This window comes from Delphinapterus leucas, chromosome 5 (assembly GCF_059928025.1).
Source record: "Delphinapterus leucas isolate spDelLeu-1000000601 "Yukka" chromosome 5, BTC_Dleu_Yukka2, whole genome shotgun sequence".
NCBI classification, from domain to species: Eukaryota; Metazoa; Chordata; class Mammalia; order Artiodactyla; family Monodontidae; genus Delphinapterus; species Delphinapterus leucas.
In genome coordinates this window covers 72402445-72420597 of record NC_143133.1, presented here as the reverse complement: position 1 = coordinate 72420597, position 18153 = coordinate 72402445, and the positions used below count along the sequence as shown (strand labels likewise).

The 18153-nt window shown below is 43.5% G+C and overlaps 1 protein-coding gene across 3 annotated transcripts in view; it reads left to right on the top strand.

Moving 5' to 3' along the window:
• USP46 (ubiquitin specific peptidase 46) overlaps positions 1-18153 on the top strand; it is an 81571-nt gene that overhangs the window by 37927 nt on the left and 25491 nt on the right. For all 3 annotated transcript variants that reach the window (XM_022564376.3, XM_022564366.3, XM_022564385.3), the window contains exons 5-7: positions 6533-6609; positions 14154-14237; positions 16301-16498. In XM_022564376.3, coding sequence (XP_022420084.1) covers positions 6533-6609; positions 14154-14237; positions 16301-16498 — 359 coding nt within the window. The remainder of the gene's footprint in view (positions 1-6532; positions 6610-14153; positions 14238-16300; positions 16499-18153) is intronic.

Here is an 18153-nt window from a genome sequence, read left to right as displayed (position 1 = left end):
GGGATTCTTACAGCCATTTATTGCTTTTTTTTTAACATCTTTATTGGAGTATAATTGCTTTACAATGTTGTGTTAGTTTCTGCTGTATAACAAAGTGAATCAGCTGTATGTGTACATATATCCCCATATCCCCTCCCTCTTGCACCTCCCTCCCACCCTCCCTGCCCCACCCTTCTAGATGGTAACAAAGAACCAAGCTGATCTCCCTGTGCTATGCAGCTGCTTCCCACTAGCTATCTATTTTACATTTGGTAATGTATATACGTTAATGCTACTCTCTCACTTCGTCCCAGCTTACCCTTCCCCCTCCCTGTGTCCTCAAGTACATTCTCTATGTCTGTGTCTTTATTCCTGTCCTCCCCTAGGTTCCTCAGAACCACTTTTTATTTTTAGATTCCATATATATGTGTTAGCATACGGTATTTGTTTCTCTTTCTGACTTCCTTCACTCTTCCTTCAGTCTGTATGACAGACTCTAGGTATATCCACCTCACTATAAATAACTCAATTTCGTTTCATTTTATGGCTAATATTCCATTGTATAAATGTGCCACATCTTCTTTAGCCATTCATTGGTCCATGGACACTTAGGTTGCTTCCATGTCCTGGCTATTGTAAATAGAGCTGCAATGAACGTTGCGGTACATGACTCTTTTTGAATTACGGTTTTCTCAGGGTATATGCCCAGTAGTGGGATTGCTGGGTCATATGCTAGTTCTATTTTTAGTTTTTTAAGGAACCTCCATACTGTTCTCCATAGTGGTTGTATCAGTTTACATTCCCACTAACAGTGCAAGAGTGTTCCTTTTTCTCCACACCCTCTCCAGCACTTATTGTTTGTAGATTTTTTGATGATGGCCATTCTGACCGGTGTGAGGCGATACCTCATTGTAGTTTTGATTTGCATTTCTCTAATGATTAGTGATGTTGAGCATCCTTTCATGTGTTTGTTGGCAACCTGTATATCTTCTTTGGAGAAATGTCTGTTTAGGTCTTCTGCCCATTTTTCAATTGGGTTGTTTGGTTTTTTTTAATATTGAGCTGCATGAGCTGCTTGTATATTTTGGAGATTAATCCTTTGTCAGTTGCTTTGTTTGCAAATATTTTCTCCCATTCTGAGGGTTGTCTTTTCATCTTGTTTATGGTTTTCTTTGCTGTGCAAAAGCTTTTAAGTTTCATTAGGTCCCATTTGTTTATTTTTGTTTTTATTTCCATTTCTCTAGGAGGTGGGTCAGAAAGGATCTTGCTGTGATTTATGTCAAAGAGTGTTCTTCCTATGTTTTCCTCTAAGAGTTTTATAGTGTCTGGCCTTACATTTACGTCTTTAATCCATTTTGAGTTTATTTTTGTGTATGGTGTTAGGAAGTGTTCTAATTTCATTCTTTTACATGTAGCTGTCGAGTTTTCCCAGCACCACTTATTGAAGAGGCTGTCTTTTCTCCATTGTATATTCTTGCCTCCTTTATCAAAGATAAGGTGACCATATATGCGTGAGTTTATCTCTGGCCTTTCTAGCCTGTTCCATTGATTTGTATTTCTGTTTTGGTGCCCATAATCCAGTTTTAAAACATTTCCAGCACACCAATAAGATCCTTTGTATTGGGCAGTTAATCTCTGTTGCAAGCCTTAGGCCACCGCTAAGCTACTTTCTGTCTTTAGATATTTGCCTTTTTTGGACATTTCATATATATGGAATCATACAAGATCTGGTCTTTTGTGTCTGATTTCTTTCACTTACATAACATTTTTGAGATTCATTTGTGTTGTAGCATGTGGTTCATTCCATTTTGTTGGTGAATACTGCTCCAGCTTCATATATTTTTGAGGCTCTGTTATGAGGGACTTCCATATTTTTGATTATGTTTTTCTAGTAAATTGACCCAAGTATTAGGAAATACCAGTTTTATTTCTCATAATTTTGTCTAAAATCTGTTTTCTTATATTAAATAGCCCACTATATATGTATATTAACTCTTTACATAGTATATTTTTTTCCATCCGTTTTTTTTCAGCTTACCTGTTTCTTTATATTTAAAGTATAGCTCTTGTGGGCAGTATGTAGCTGGTCTTGCTTTTTAAAAAAATTCAACTCGATTTCTGGCTTTTACTTGAAAAGTTTATTACATTAGTGTTTAATATAATTATTGATATGGTTGGGTTGAGGCTCCCATTTTATTATTTGTTTTCTATTTATTCCCCCGGAGCTTTTTGTTTCTCTCTTTCTCCTTCTCTGCTTTTTAAATGTTTTTCCCTTTTTGGATTAATTGTGTGTGTGTATATTACATTGAACAATTCCATTTTAATTTTCCTCTTAGTATATCTTCGTACGTTGTTTTTTAGTGGCTGCTCTGGAGAGTACAGTATATTCTTCACTCTTCACAGTCCCCATACAATTAATAATGTTCCATTTCGCATAAGACACAGTTAACTTATAACTGTGTAGGTGCATATTCCTTCCACCCCGACCTACCTTGTCCTTTATGCTATAGTTGCTACATGTATTACATTTACGTATATTATAACCCCCACAGGACAGTGTCATAATTCCCATTTTTGATGCTCTTCACTTTTTCTTGAGAATCTGGATTTCCATCTGCTAGCTTTTCCCTTTGGTTTAAAGAATTTCCTGTAGTCTTTCTTGTAGTGCAAGTCTGTTAATAATGAATTCTGTTCACTTTTATCTTCATTCTTGAAGGATATATTTATGGGATGCAGGAATTCTGTTTTGATAGCTTTTTCTTTTAGCATACTAAAGATGTGCAGTGTCTTCTGGCCTCTGTAATTTTTGATGAGAGGCCAGCTTCCAACAGAATCATTCTCTAGTAATGTGTCATTTAAAAAAAAAAAAAGTTTATTTATTTATTTTTTAGCCACGCCACGCAGCTTGTGGGATCTCAGTTCCCTGAGCAGGGATTGAACCCAGGCCACAGTAGTGAAAGCCTGGAATTCCAAACACTAGGGCACCAGGGAGCCCGCTGTAACGTGTCATTTTTCTCTAGATGTTTTTAAGATTTGCTTTTTTACCTTTGGCTTTCAACAGTTTGACCTTGGCTGGCCTTCTTTGTATTTATCCTGCTTGGTGTTTGTTGAGTATCTTCAATTTATAAATGTATGTCTTTCACCAAATTTAGGGAATATTCAGCCATTATTTTTCAGATCGTTTTTCTGCCCTATTCTCTCTCCTCCCCGTCTGGGACTCCAATTATGTGTATGATATCTAACAGGTTTATTGAGTATCTGTTAATTTTTATTTCAATCTTTCTTTTTTTTCCTTTATTCTTCTCCTTGGATAATTTCTGTTGTTCTGTCTTCAAGTCCCCTGGTGTCTCCTCTGTCATCTCCAGTTCTCTGTTAAGTCCATCCAGTGTATTAATTTTTTAGTTATGGAATTTCCATTTGAGTCTTTTTGTTTGTTTGTTTCTATTTCTCTGCCGAGATGTCTTATTTTTTGGTTCACTGTGAATATATTTCACTTTATTGAAGATATTTATAAAAGCTTATTTAAAATCATTGTTTGTCACTTCCAACACCTGGGTCATCCCAGGATTGGTCTCAGTTGCCTCCTTTTATTTTAAGAATATCTTCCATTTTCCTGGTTCTTCACATATTGTAAGTTTGGGTCATATCTGGGACACTGAGAATGTTCAGTTTGAGAGACTCTGGGTTCTGCTGTTTTTCTTCATTTAGTTTTGAGTTTCTTTAGTTTTAGCAGGTAGTTATCTTGGTTGGACTCACTACAGACTGTTTCCTAGGCAGCAGTTTGACTCTTGGGTCATCCCTTTTGTCACCAGCCAAGTTGCTGTGAGTGTACTCTGTGCATGTGTGTGGCTCAGGGGTCAGCCAGAGATGTGGGTAGACAGAGTTGGGGATACTTTCTCAGATTCCTTCCCTTCTTCTCAGCGGACATGGTTTCCCAGATTGGTTTTTCTGGCTCCTAGACCAGAAAGACTGCATTTTCCCCCGTGGATCCCGCTAAAGGCTGTGAAACCATGAACTCATTATTTGCAGCTCTTTTCCTCCACGTGTGGACTCCCCATCTGCCTCCATTGCCTTCAGGTAGTTGCTGTTAGTTTATAGTTATTTGAGTTTATACTTTTCTGGAGGAGTGTTGGAAGGGCAGGATCTTAGTCATTACAGAACTTTTGAACTTTCACTTTAGTAAGGGGGAAATAGACAATAAATGAATAAAAATAAAATATACCTACAGACATACCTTGGAGATATTGTGGGTTTGGTTCCAGATCACTGCAATAAAGTGAATATCACAGTGAAGCGAGTCACACACATGTTTTGGTTTCCCAATACATATAAAAGTTATTTTTACACTGTATTGTAGTCTGTTAAGTGTGCAATAGTATTATGTCTAAAGAAATGTACATACCTTAATTGAAAAGTACTTAATGCTAAAAAATGATAACCATCATTGAAACCTTCAGTGAGTCATAGCAGTAACACCAAAGATCACTGATTACAGAGCACCGTAAAGCATGATAATAATGAAGAAGGTTTTAAATATTGTGAAAATTACCCAAATGTGACACAGAAACACGAAGTGAGCAAATGTTGCTGCCAGTAGACTTGCTCGACACAGGGTTGCCACAAAACTCCAAGTTGAAAGAAACACACTATCCACCAAGTTCAGTGAAAGGAGGAATGCCTGTCATGGTAGTTGTAGTTGTATTGGTTATATTTGTTGCTTTGTTACAAACTTCCCTACAACTCTGAGACTTAAATCCACTCTGATTCTTTTACTGTAGTTCGTGCAACCATGGGTCGGTGGGGGGTCGCCTGATCCAACTGGCCTTGGCTGAGCCCGTACGTGTGCATTTCAGCTGTCTGACGTATGTGTCTCAGGCCGGTGGGGATGGTGCTCCTGTCTGGGCTCGGCTGGGGCACCTTATAGTGGGAACAGCTCTCCTCTGTGGGTCTCTCGTCTTTTTCTGGGAAGCAGTGGGCTAGCCTGGGTTACCCTTCTCATGGTGATGGTGGAAGTGCAGGAGAGCAGTCTCATGTTTCATTTGATATGATACTCACAGCGTAGTAACCCGTTCCCAACTTTTTGACCATTTTAGGCCATTTTAAATGTTTTTTCCATCCTTGATTTGTTGAATGCTTACTTACTTCTTAAAGCGCTTCACATGTATTATCTTATTTCATCCTTACAACAACCTTATGAAATAGATACTCTTACTGCTCCCACTTTACAGATGAGGAAGCTGAGGTACAGAGAGGCTAAGTACCTTGCCTAGTGTCATCCACTTTATAAGTGGCAGAGACAGGATATGGAGTTGGGCAGTCTGCCAATACCCATTCTTGGTACACAAATGAAAGTACAAAGGATTGTGTCCACATCTCTGACTGTTGGAGTGTTGGGTCATAGGATAGTTGTCTCACTTACAGGAGTATGATTTTTGTTTTGCTGCCAATTGACTGGGCATCTCAAAGTTCCTGCTGGGCTAGTTTGTCCCTCCCACTCCAAGACAGTGAAATGCCAGGCAAGCTGGTGAGCTGCTGGAAGGCAGGCACCACTCGGTGAGCTTTGATAAGTACAGACCCAGAATTGGTGTGGTGTCAGCTGTGCAGGCCAAGAAACAGCCAGGGCTGGGGATGGGTGTGGCTGAGAGCAGTCCAGTCTGCTGGACCCGTGTGAGCCCAGGCTCCCGGCCAGCTCCAGGTCTGGCTGGTACCACAGACAGCATGGGCGTGTTCTACAAAGGACAACACTTCCTGGGCCAGAGGACAGCTCTGTGTGTGTGTGTGTGTGTGTGTGTGTGTGAGAGAGAGAGAGAGAGAGAGACCCTGCAGCCCATAGCACATTCAGCGCCCGGGCCCCCCACACAGTTTGAATGACTAGGCACAGGAGGAAGGGAGTGATTTCTGGGGACTGGCAAGAAGTGCAGACAGCTGAATGGAGGGTGATCATCTGAGCATTAGGTTTTGTTTTTGTTTTTTTTGTGGTACGAGGAGCTCTCACTGTTGGCGGCCTCTCCCGTTGCGGAGCACAGGCTCCGGACGCGCAGGCTTAGCGGCCATGGCTCACGGGCCCAGCCGCTCCGCGGCATGTGGGATCCTCCCGGACTGGGGCACAAACCCGTGTCCCCTGCATCGGCAGGCGGACTCTCAACCACTGTGCCACCAGGGAAGCCCTGAGCAGTAAGCTTTTTAAGGCTCTTGTCCTTTTTCCATTTCCATTGTTATCATTCTGCCAGGCTGAGCTATATGGATACCTGTTTGATGTTTCCTGCTTTGAAACAGTGGGGGCAATGAACGGACAGGAAGAGAAATCTGGTTGAGTTTTAATTATGAAAAGCCTGAATCAAAGCTGGACACAGAATCTGAGGTTAAATGGAGAATTTAGGATTTTCTCTTGTTCTGGATTGTTTTCAAGGTAACTGGTAGCTAGAGAGTATACAAAGCCATACCTGACTTTGACTGCAGTTATGGTTTTTGGTTACCTGTAGGTGTTCAAAGTTTTATCAACTTGTCTATTATGTATTTTGTGCCTAATGCTTTTTTTCTTTTTTTGCTCCAGGTTAGTAGCAAAGATGAAGATTTTCTTGACCTTTCTGTTGATGTGGAGCAGAATACATCTATTACCCACTGTCTAAGGTAACCTCACGAATTCTGACAGTGGTCTGAGCTTTTGATCAGGCTAGTAAGTACATGGGGGGAAAAATCTTGTGTTTCTTCAGGACATAATCTTCCTTTCTGTTAAACGAATATAATCCTATTATTTTCTATTTCTTCTTTCCTAAGAGAGATTTAAAAATAAGTGTATGTGGTCTGGAGAAGAGTCCTGCTGAGGAGAGAGAGGACCAAGTGGAAGTCATTAGTCATTGCGTTTAAAAATAAGGTTTTGATCTTTAATACAGATGTGTGCTTTGGGCTCTCATCGGCCTCTCTCCCTCTCACACACAGAGACACACACAATCACAGAGTCACACAATTAAGTTAAAAAGTGCTACAGATGCCTACCATTACTTTCTTTTTCTAAGCTAATCTATTCTGTTATTTAAAACATTATGGGAATTCCCTGGCGGTCCAGTGGTTAGGATTTGGAGCTTTCACTGCTGCGGCCGGGGTTCAATGCCTCGTCGGGGAACTAAGAATCCCGCAAGCTGTGCAGCGTGGCCAAAAAGAAAAGTTATGCACTTTTGAGCCGAGAACCAATGAGGGCATTACTTTTCCTCCATCTTTCAGCATTGTATGGAGCTCACTTATGGAAAAAAACTTTCTCTTAATTAGGGTTGAGGAAAGGCAAGGAGCCCAGAGTATAAGAGCAACACATGCCCAGGATTACTGTAGCTATTGTGCATTGACTCATATGTTGAAAATGTGCTCAAAGTTGATGTAGAGGCACAATTCCCTTCTCCTGTCCTCACTGTCTTCTCCTCCTTTCGACAAGTGGTCATGAGCACTTATAATTAGCCCAGCACTGTTCTGGACACTGGAGGTCAAGGGTGAGCAGTAGGTATGCATCTCATGGCGCTTACAGTCTAGTGGGAATCCATGGACAGGGATCAGTGCTTTGAAGGACATTAAACACGTCTAGAGAGTGCCTGGTATTGGGGGTGCCAGTGTAGACCAGGTGGTCAGGTGGGCCTTCCCATTGCTTATGATACCTCAGCTCAGAGATGTTTTATTGTGTCACTACAAGGCACTATTGATTTTTTTTTGTTTTGTTTATTTTTTAAAATTTATTCAAGTATAGTTGATTTACGATGTTGTGTTAATTTCCGCTGTACCGCAAGGTGATTCAGTTATACATATATATATATATATATATATATTCTTTTTCATGTTCTTTTCCATTATGGTTTATCACAGGATATTGAATATAGTTCTCTGTGCTGTACAGTAAGACCTCGTTGTTTATCCAGTCTCTCTATAATAGTTTGCATCTATTAATCCCAAACCCCCAGTCCATCCCTCCCCTCCTCCCCTCCCTCTTGGCAACCACAAGTCTGTTCTCTATGTCTGTGAGTCTGTTTCATAGATCAGTTCATTTGTGTCACATTTTAGATTCCACATATAAGTGATACCACATGGTATTTGTCTTTCTCTTTCAAGCCACTGTTGATCTTTATCAGTGGGAATTGTGTAACAGAATTGTTCTATCAGGAGTTCAGGTTACTTAGAACTCTTTAGACTAGATTAAAGAGACTTGCTGTGGCCATTTGGCTGTTAGAAAGTCATTTTTCAGGGCAAAGGCACCAACTCCAACCTGGAAGAGCATCCTGGTCCATCTGAGGGTCATGTATTGTGTGAGCTGGGGGCTGATTACTCTCCAGTTCCCAGGATTCTGAGCCTACCCTCACCCCTTAGAGTTACTGCAGCACCTCCTGTTGGTCTGACGTTTCATCCCTTGTCTCCAGATGCCTTGGGTCCACGTGTCTAGGGTACATTTGTTACCTCTTTGTTTGCAAAGCGTTTTGTGGGCCTGGATGGCCTTTCTTTCTTCTGAATGGTTCAGTTTATGGCACGGGCTCCTAATATTCCTGTGAAAAGCAGCCGGTTTTGATTTCCTCCGGGTTTTGTGTTCACAGGGAGTCGAAAAAGGTAAGGTGGTGCCAGCGCCGGTCGTAGGTGAGGGGGAGGGAGGAAAGGTATTACTTGCCCATTTCTGCTTCTTTGAGAAGGGGAGTTAGTTTGGGAGGCTGACTGTTCCCCTCCCCTCTAAGAAATTCTGGGCTGTTCAGAAGGGCAGATGGCAGTGACTATAGCTTTGAGACCAACCAGGTAAAGGGCTAACTCTAGTTAGTTATAATTCCAAACTTTGGGGAACCTTGTTATAAACAAACGTAACCCAGAATTATGTTTCCCCCCGCCCTTTTCTTTTCCTTGGAGAAATGTATATATTGGCGATGCGTATCCGATGAAGGCAGGCTAGAGGCATGTGGAGGCGTTAAAGCAGGATGGGTGGGTACGGAATAGCCTCAGAGTACCTTCTAAACAACATCAGATTCTCATCAGACTGTCCAGGCTGATATTCCTGAAGGGCCTGCCCCACCCCATCTTACCTCATCCTTAAAATAGACCTTGACTGACTTACCTAGACCTGCCCTCATATATGCCTAAGGTCTCACCTCCCCAACATAAAGAGAGGCCCTGCCAGGTGTCGCCATTCACCGCTGAGAGTTCTGTGATGGGGGTGGCAGCTTTCCAGCCTTTCCCAAAAGAACCAAGTGCAGGAGAAAGTTCCGGGGAGTCAATGACGCCAGCTGATGCGTTAGCCTTTTCTATTTGAGGCGACAGAGGAGGAATGATTGTGATCTTTTTTGGCCCCTCTCATGGTTTAATTTGCTTTGCATTCTTGAGGGTTTCTTTCTCAAACTAGAATTAGGAGTTTTCTTCTTTAACATCATGCCTGCCTATCTCTTCTGATGTGATACTTTATCATTTGTTTTGATTTTGAGAAAAGTTAAAAATCAAGCTAACATTGTAGGATTTAAATGTAAGATCTCTGCCACCTCCTTCCTGAAGGGCTTTAGATGATCAGTTACAGTGTGTTTTCAGTGAACTTTTGTCCCAGAGAAATGATGATATAAATGGTGGTTAATTCAGGATACAGGTCTAGAGGAGGCACTAAAGCCATATTGTAGCTGAGCTATGATTCTAATATTTCACATCTCAGCACCCTGTCTTAGGCAGAGTGAGCCATCTGTATCATAGGAAGATACTGAGAAAGTTTTTTTTTCTTTTCTTTTAAAAAGTTCAGGGATGGCCTCAGGCAAAAATACGTGAAGTTTATCTTAATTATCCCCCCCATGTCCTTTTCAGTATTTTTTTGTCTTTTGCTTCAGGGCCTTAGTCCCTCCCTGTGGTTCCTGCACAGAAATGTACCGTTCTCCTCAAAGGGCTCCACATTCTGAAACCACTCTGCTCTTCCTGTGTCCTCCTGTCATTAAAAATTCCCATTCTCCCAGGGCCAGGGAGGTCAGCCTTTTAGTTCTCCCAAAGCTCTATTTTGTAAATTACTCTATTTTTAAAGAAATGTCTTTTCTTTTCATTTTGGAAACTTCCTCTATGTGCTAAGTTTACACGCATCCCCATCACACATCCATTGCCATATGCTCATCTATTAGTTTCTCTGTTTCCCTCACTTATGTCTTGGTTTTGGTTATTATTTATATATGGTGCTTGCTAATATCTGACATGTCTTTCTTTTTTTGACCTTCTTTAGTCAGTAGTTCTCAAACTTTGGTGCATATCAGAATCACCTGGGGAAGTAGGTAAAAATGGAGGCCCAGGCCATATTCGACTTTTGTGAGCCTGGGCATCTATTTTTAATTAATTTTTCTGGGTGGTTTTCATACCACCAGAGTTTGAGAACCCCCGCTCTAGATCTGTGCTACTCAAGCAGGGGTCTGTGGACTAGTGCCGTTGATATCACCTGGGATCTCATTAATACGGCAGCATCTCAGGTCTCCTCCAAGAATGAGTGCATGACTCAGAGCCTGCGTCTTGACAAGATTTCCCGGTGCATGAGTGCATGTTAATATTTGCAAAGCATTGTGGACAGTGGCTCTCAGCCCACGCAGCATACTGGAACCACCTAGGGAGCTTTAAGAACAATAGTGCCTGGTTCTACCTGGAGAGATTCTGTTGTAATTAGGCTTGGGGGAGGGGGAGGGGCGATTGAGATTGTTTTTAAAGCTCCCCAGGTGATTCTGATGAGCAGCTGGGTGAACCACTGCTGCAGATTCTAGAACAAAGCTTCCCAGCTGGTGTGCCCCAGAAGATGGGTTACAGGTGCGTGTAGATCCCCTCAGCTTCTGGGAGGCTGGGCAGAGCCTGGAGCTGCCAGAGAAGCAGTCGCATCGGTGTACCCCAGCTCATTTCTACGTAGCACCATTATTTTATGTGGGTCATGACATGAAAATTATTGGGAAGCCTAGCTTGAGAATTCTTTTAAATTCAATTTTTTAGCTATTGTGTGGAGTGAAAAGTTAAGACTTTAATTAAAAATGTATCAAACATAGACATTAAACATGGACATGGTAGCTATCTTTACAACCTAGAGCCATCTTACCCAGGAACATAGTTTTTCTCCATTTTTTTCAAGTTTTCTTGTATACGTTTCCATTAGGTTTCATAGTTTCCATTTAAAGGTATGTGTTTCATATTAGATTTGCTCCCAAAGTGTATTTTTAAAAAGTGTTTCATTTCCACTTTGATTCTTTCTAAAGAACTACAAAGAGTTTTGTGCTTTCCCAGTAACCTCTCCTCTGTGCTTTGTTGTAATTTATCCTGTGTCAAAAAGACCTCTCTACTCTCTCCTCTTCTCTTTGATTTTCTCATTGAAAAGTTTCCTCAACCTTTGTTGCCTGCTTTTGTTCCCACAACTGTATAGCATCACCTGACAGATCTGCTGTGCCTCAGTTTCTTGCCAGGGCCACTCTGTTTTCCTAACTTAGCCGCATTTTCCAATTCTCAACTCACAGGTGCTCCAAAAGCGTCACCCTGTCTCTCCTGTGTCATTGAGCTTCCAGCCAGCTAGGGCTGGGCAGGATGGTGGTTTTTTGTGAATCAGGTCTTCACATTAGGTACCAACTTCTGCTATATTTCTATGTAGTGGGTCTACAAAAACTTCTGTTTTTTTTGGCAGGGGGTGGGGAATAAGAGAGAGTAGAAAGTGTTTAATTCCTTATTTGTTGTTGTGCTTGCCTTATTCTGATTCTTTAGTTGGATAAAGAGATTTGTCTGTGGTAGACATTCCAAAAATGTGAATCTCCACCGTCACCTGGGCTCATCCCCCACTTCTCCTTGGTTGTTCCGTTCCACCCCAATAAACCGTGTGTGGGCCAAGAAGAGATTTCACATCAGTTACTCCGTGAAGAGCTGGCTAGTATGCATCCAGCTAAGTTTGAGTCTGTATTAGGCACCAAGCACTTGAAATCTGGGGGTTGAGTGTAATTGCCTTCTAAATTGTTTCCTTGCTTTTCGAGCCCCTCCAGTCCTTCCCCCAGAGTGCCGCCAGAAGTGATCCAAAAAGCACTGTCTGATGCTGTCGCCCCTGCAGAGACCAGTTAGAGAGCCACACGGTCCACGCAGCTTCTAAGAAGCGTGCTCTGTACCTTGCGTTCATGCCTTTGGGCCTCAGCCTTCGCTCTGTCTGGGACCCTGGACTCTTATTCCCCTGGCTCACTTTCCCTTTTTGCGAACCTGACTCAGATATCACCCCTCGGGGAAACGTCCTGAATAATCCCAGTTCATTTCTCTGTCCTCTGTGCTTTCCCCTGGACTTTATACACACGATTCTCTCTTTGTTCAGCCAACACACGTTATTGAGGGCCGTTATGGGTTGGGCCTGTTCTCAGTGCTGGGGTTCTAGCAGTGAGTGAGACAGACAGGGTCACTGCTCACACAGAGGGGAGGCGGGTGGTGCGACAAACAGGAGGGTGCTTCAGGTAGTGATAAGTGCTCAGAAGAAAACAAGACGGCAGCAGAGTAGGGGCTGGATGGGTTTGGAGAGAGTGGCTGGGGAAGTCCTCTCCAAAGAGGTGACATTTAAGCTGGGCTCTGAGCAGTGAGCAGGGCCAGCCATGGAAGCATCTGGAAAGAAGCTGTCGGTGCAGGGGAAATTGCAGCAGCAAATTCCCCGAGGCAGGGAGAGCGTGGCGCCCTGGAGCTACACAGAAGGCCAGTCGGCGGGGCTGGAGCAAAGTGAAGGAGATGGGGTGGGGCGGGAGGTGGGTCAGAAGAGCAGTCAGGACTCTGAGGACAGGCGGTCTGTTGGCCATGGTAAGAAATTTGGATTTTATTCCTGATTGCACCGAGAAACTATTGGAGGGTTTTAGGCAGGGGAGTCAATCGTGTGAAATGATTTATGTTTAGCCTTCAGTGAACACTAAGTGTTGCAAGTGGCTTCTTGCACGTGTCTCTGGTAGACTGTGAGCTGTGTGAGGGCAGGCGTTCTCTGCGGATCCCCAGCCCCTAGCCCAGGGTACTGTCTGTAGCCACTGGGGAATTTAATGAATGAACAACCTATGTGTTCTCTTGATAAGCTCTGTTTAAGCGGTTGAGTCATTGACACCATGTAAATACCATTTTCTATTTAATAAATCTGATCATTCTGGCGCTAGGACACTCCCTATGAATAAGGAAATGTCATAGACTTTTTCAAGACTCTGGGGTATTATGATATTCTGAATGTTATTCAGCCTTTGAAGCAGTACCACAGGAATGTTAAGTAGGATCTCAGTGACCAGAGAGGAATGAAAAGCCATGACATTTAAAAAATGAAAACCATAGGTAGTACAGTAAAACCTCATGGCAAGGTGAATACAGATACAACATCCCAGTGGCATTTGTTCTCAGGAGGCAGGCTGACGTTATCTTCCGGCGTGTGGGGAGGTGGGGAGTAAGGGCTTGGTAGACATCTCCTGATCATCTGGGACTTTCTTAGTTCAATATAAGGGCCACTGAACATGCTTTAAATTTTATTATCTTTACTTTTGTGCTCTTTGAAAATACAGACCACCTGAGACAGACCATTTTTCATTAACCACGTAATAAGGACACCTTGCATTTTGTATGACTGACATTTTTGGACTCGACTTTCACTGAAATGGCTGGCTTTTACTAGAGTTAGTATTTTTCCGTTGTAATTTTTTAAATTTTATTTTGTATTTTTTTTTGCGGCACGCAGGCCTCTGTCGTGGCCTCTCCCGTTGCGGAGCACAGGCTCCGGACGCACAGGCCCAGCGGCCATGGCTCACGGGCCCAGCCGCTCCACGGCATGTGGGATCCTCCCGGACCGGGGCCCGAACCCGTGTCGCCTGCATCGGCAGGCAGACTCCCAACCACTGCGCCACCAGGGAAGCCCTCCATTGTAATTTTATTTCCAATTTACAGGTACTGTCTGTTAAACCCTGAATTTTTTTTCTGAATCAGTTGGAAATCCTAATTTAGATCTATCTATGTCCCATTAAATAAAGCTACGCTTGAAAATCTCTCGTGGTGAAATCATAACCCAGCCCAGTAGACGTGCTCCAATGCATCATAGCACCTGCTTCTAAGAAGGATCTTTTCTCATTACTTCTTTCCCCACGTTCACTTAAAAATTACCCTACAGGTAATAGGGGGTTTAAAACATGGTAAACTGAGTGCATTTTGGACTTCTTTTAAGTTGAAAATATTTTTCTCTGCAGAGACTTCAGCAACACAGAAACACTGTGTAGTGAACAGAAGTATTATTGTGAAACGTGTTGTAGCAAACAGGAAGCCCAGAAAAGGTACGTAAAGAGTTTAGCTCCGGGGGTGGCTTTGTGTCGTCAGAAGGAACCAGACGGTGGAGCCCGACAGATCTGATTTTTGAATCCCAGTTCCATGGGCTTGTAGCCAAGTAGCTTTGGAGAAGTCAGTTACCTTCCTCACTGGTAAAATAGGATAAGAACGCCTACCTGGGGAAGTTGCCCTTTCGTCTGATTGTTTGTTCATTCATTCATTCAACGTGCCAGATACTTGTGCTGGGTAAACAAGTGGTGAGCAAGTATAAGCACTCTCGGGATTAAAGACAAATTATAAAACGGATTTAGCATAGCACATAACACATAGTGGTCACCCGATAGTATTGTTAGTATTGCCTAAATATTGGAACTTCTTGTTTAGAAGACAGGCAAAAAGAAAAAAGAAAAAAATCATTTAATAAGGAATCACGAGGAAATCAGTATCATCAGTTTGTAGATAGGTGATAAGAAAGTTATCATATTCTGAGTTGATACAGGACCCAGAGCTGCCCATCTTTTTACCAGCACCAGCCAGTTCCAGCTCTTGGACAGTGTGAAATAGCCAGTCCTTCCCTGTATTCTGTCACCCAGAAGCCAAGAAACTTGACATTTTAATTAGCCTGTGAAGCCTTACTGTGAGTTAAGGTTACCCTGCCCATGGTTGTGGTATATTCGGGGTAACTCACAGACGCCCATTCCTGCCGCCTAAAACCCTCAGGGGTCTAGAGCTGAGGTCGAAATAGTTTCTCTGCCCAGTCTCCCAGCCCTCCATCCTCAGACATGCACATCTTTTCTTGGTGCATCAGAACTTAAGACAGCTTAGTCGCTGTGGTGGCAGGCAGGAGTTATCACTTGCTAGTGGTCGAGGAACTCACCTCTGCTCCCACCCATGTAACCTAGGTCTTCCTATGGGGCATGAAGGTGTTTTCTGTTTAGCCCTGGAGGTTTATACATTAAAATGTCATGTTCCTGAAAAATATAGGGTTCACTATAAATCTTATGTTTCTGATAATGATGTTATTTTGCTTATTTTTATGAACAGGGTTTTTACTCCATAGATTTCTGAGTAATATTCTCTTAAAATTTGTCCTTTACAAATAATATGCATTGAAAATGTGTACAAGTTGAGCAGCATTTACGCTGATTCAGGACCTTCATAGAGGGGGTCCTGGAAGGCAACCAGAAAATCCTCTATTCTAGCAGCGTTATCCACGTAAAACTGTGGTCTTTGTGACTTCCTACCGAGGAATATTAACGGTCATCTAGAGAAAAAAGCTTTCCGTGTTTATGTAAGTTGACGAAATGCTGCATCAAACACAAAAGAAAATCCTTTTCTGCAGGATTTCTCAAATCCCTCAGTATGCTAGTGTGCGAGGAGGAACTTCAGAATAGAAGGGAGCATTGTGCAGACTTGGCCCCAGAAACCCCACATCCGTTAACATCTCCAGGGCTCTCATGAGCCTGTTTGGGTAAATGTAGCCCTAAGCCAACCCTTGCGTTTACAAGCGAGGAACCTGAGAGCCAGAGAAGGGAAATCACTTGCCCAGAAGCACAGGGGTAGGGAGGGAGAGTGGGTCCAGCATGCCTGGTTACCTGAGGCATCCCTGCTGGTCGGTCCTCAGAACCTGTGCGTCCAGACTGCACCTTTCCGCTTGTCCTCTCCCCAACCTCCTTCTCTCAGAAACTCTCCCCCCTCGTCTCCATTGATCTCAGGGTGAGGGGGTTTGTCCAAATACTGTTCTCCCTGGGAGGCAGAGGGCAGTGGTGCAGAGCAATTGCACATACTTTCATTGGTACGAAAGCCCTGGGATGTCTCCTTTGACCAAACAGATACACACACCCCCCCACCATCATTGCGCTTTTCTCTGCTGGCTAGGCTCCAGCTAGCCGAGCCTGTAGAAGTCAGCTCTACATAAGCGAGCATCCTTTCATTCTTGCGAGTGGTTTGGCCGTTTGCTGGTTTGAATTTTGTTGGACCCCTCCTGCTCTCCATTTGTGCAGGTGGCGTTGTATTCTCTTCCTCTCATGGGGGTTGGCTACCACTGATTTTCTACGTCATGGTTTCTTAGGATGAGAGTCAAAAAGCTGCCCATGATTTTGGCCCTGCACCTCAAGCGATTCAAGTACATGGAGCAGCTCCACAGGTACACCAAGCTGTCTTACCGGGTGGTCTTCCCCCTGGAACTGCGGCTCTTCAACACCTCCAGCGACGCGGTGAACCTGGACCGCATGTACGACCTGGTCGCGGTGGTGGTCCACTGCGGCAGGTGAGGGCAGGTGGGGAGCGCGGCGTGGGAGAAGCGGGAGGGCTGTCCCCGGGCCAGGTGGACCCCACCGCACCCTTCCCGGCTGGTGAGACTCAGCGGTAATGGTGCTTTGGGGAGTCTCCTCCAAGCTCTGGTTTATCTGTCACATCAAAATGAATCTAAATGTACATACATAAAATAAGTTAATAAAAAATAAAACAGTTGCGTTATAATAAAAATAATCTAAACGTTCTCTCATAAGGGAAATACTAAGTCTCCATTGGATATAAATGACGCTTATGGAGTTTGAAATCACATGGAGAAAGAAATGTTTATGCTATGATTTTAATTAAGAAACCAGGTTACACGTATAGTATGATCTCAGAAGTGGTTTAAGATGTGTGAATAAAGACTGGAAGCAGTAGATGGAATTTAAAAATTTTTTGGCATTTTGAATGATTGAAATGTACTCTTAACAAATATTCTTTATTCCGTTTTTAGTCTTTCCCCAATATTCTATAATAAGTACATAATCAGAAAAAAAAAAGGAGTAAGAGAGAGGGCCCCTCAATGTAGAGAAGCAAAGTGTCTTTGCTGGAAGTCTTTTGAGGAAGTATTTTGTATTCCGTAATTTGGTGTAAAGCCTGGAAAAGTCTGCCGGAAATTCACCTCTTTGCTATCCTTTGCTCGCTGGGACGGGTTTGTGTCCCCTCCCTGGGATCGGCACGCCGTCACCCTTATAGGTTTCAGATTAGGGCCTGTCACAGAGCAGGTGTCTTTCCCTCTCCATTCTCCTGGATTGGGTTGTGGTGAACAGACCATTACCAAAAGGATGCGTGGTTCCCCGTGGAGGGATGGATTGATTTCTTGCCCTGTACTGAGTGGATGGTATCAGAAACTGTGGCTTCACATCTGAAGCACCTCATGTTTTGTCCCATGCAGAGTAACTTTAAGTCACGGGTTATTGCCTTACGTTCTCAGGAAGTTGTATTTGTCGGTCAGTTGTAAGCCATCTTTCTGTTTCCCCTGAAGAATACTTCTAGCGGTTAATTCTTTTAAAGAACATAGGGGTTCAGCGATCTGGAAACTAGCCATGAACACTGGGTCGGGAGGAGGTCTTGGGGGCAGGCAGAGCCTGGTACCTGGAGGGTCTCTGGTGGCCGAGGTGGGCAATGTGGACAGGAGGTGGAGAAGCAAAAGCAATCAGGTGTGTGGGGTACGCAGGGGTTTTCAGTATGGATCTCTGTGGGTGCTGACTCTGGTCCCTGGGAACGCTGGTGAGGGCAAGGCAGAGACCCACTTATGAGAACTGGGGGACAAGTAGGAGGTTGAGTTCTAGAACAGTCAGTCTCTGTAACTGGGGCACAAGGTCAGAGCAGCCCTGGCAGCAAGGCTGAGCTGGTGCCGAGTCACGCATGCTACTAATGAGGATTCTTTAAATTCCTCCCCACTAGAGGTGGAATTGTTCTCATACACGGAGCAGGTGGCTTCTGGCTGTGGGCTCTGGAAAGCTCTGAGGTTAGGGAGCTCAGCCCTTCCTTCTTGTGCCGGGACCCCCGGCCCACAGCTGCCTCAGGTGCACAGCCTCCTTCATTGATTTCTCCTGCAAGCATTTTTAAACCCTTGTTTCCTGGGTTCCGTAGCAAGATCTGAAGTTATAGCAGTGAACGGGACAC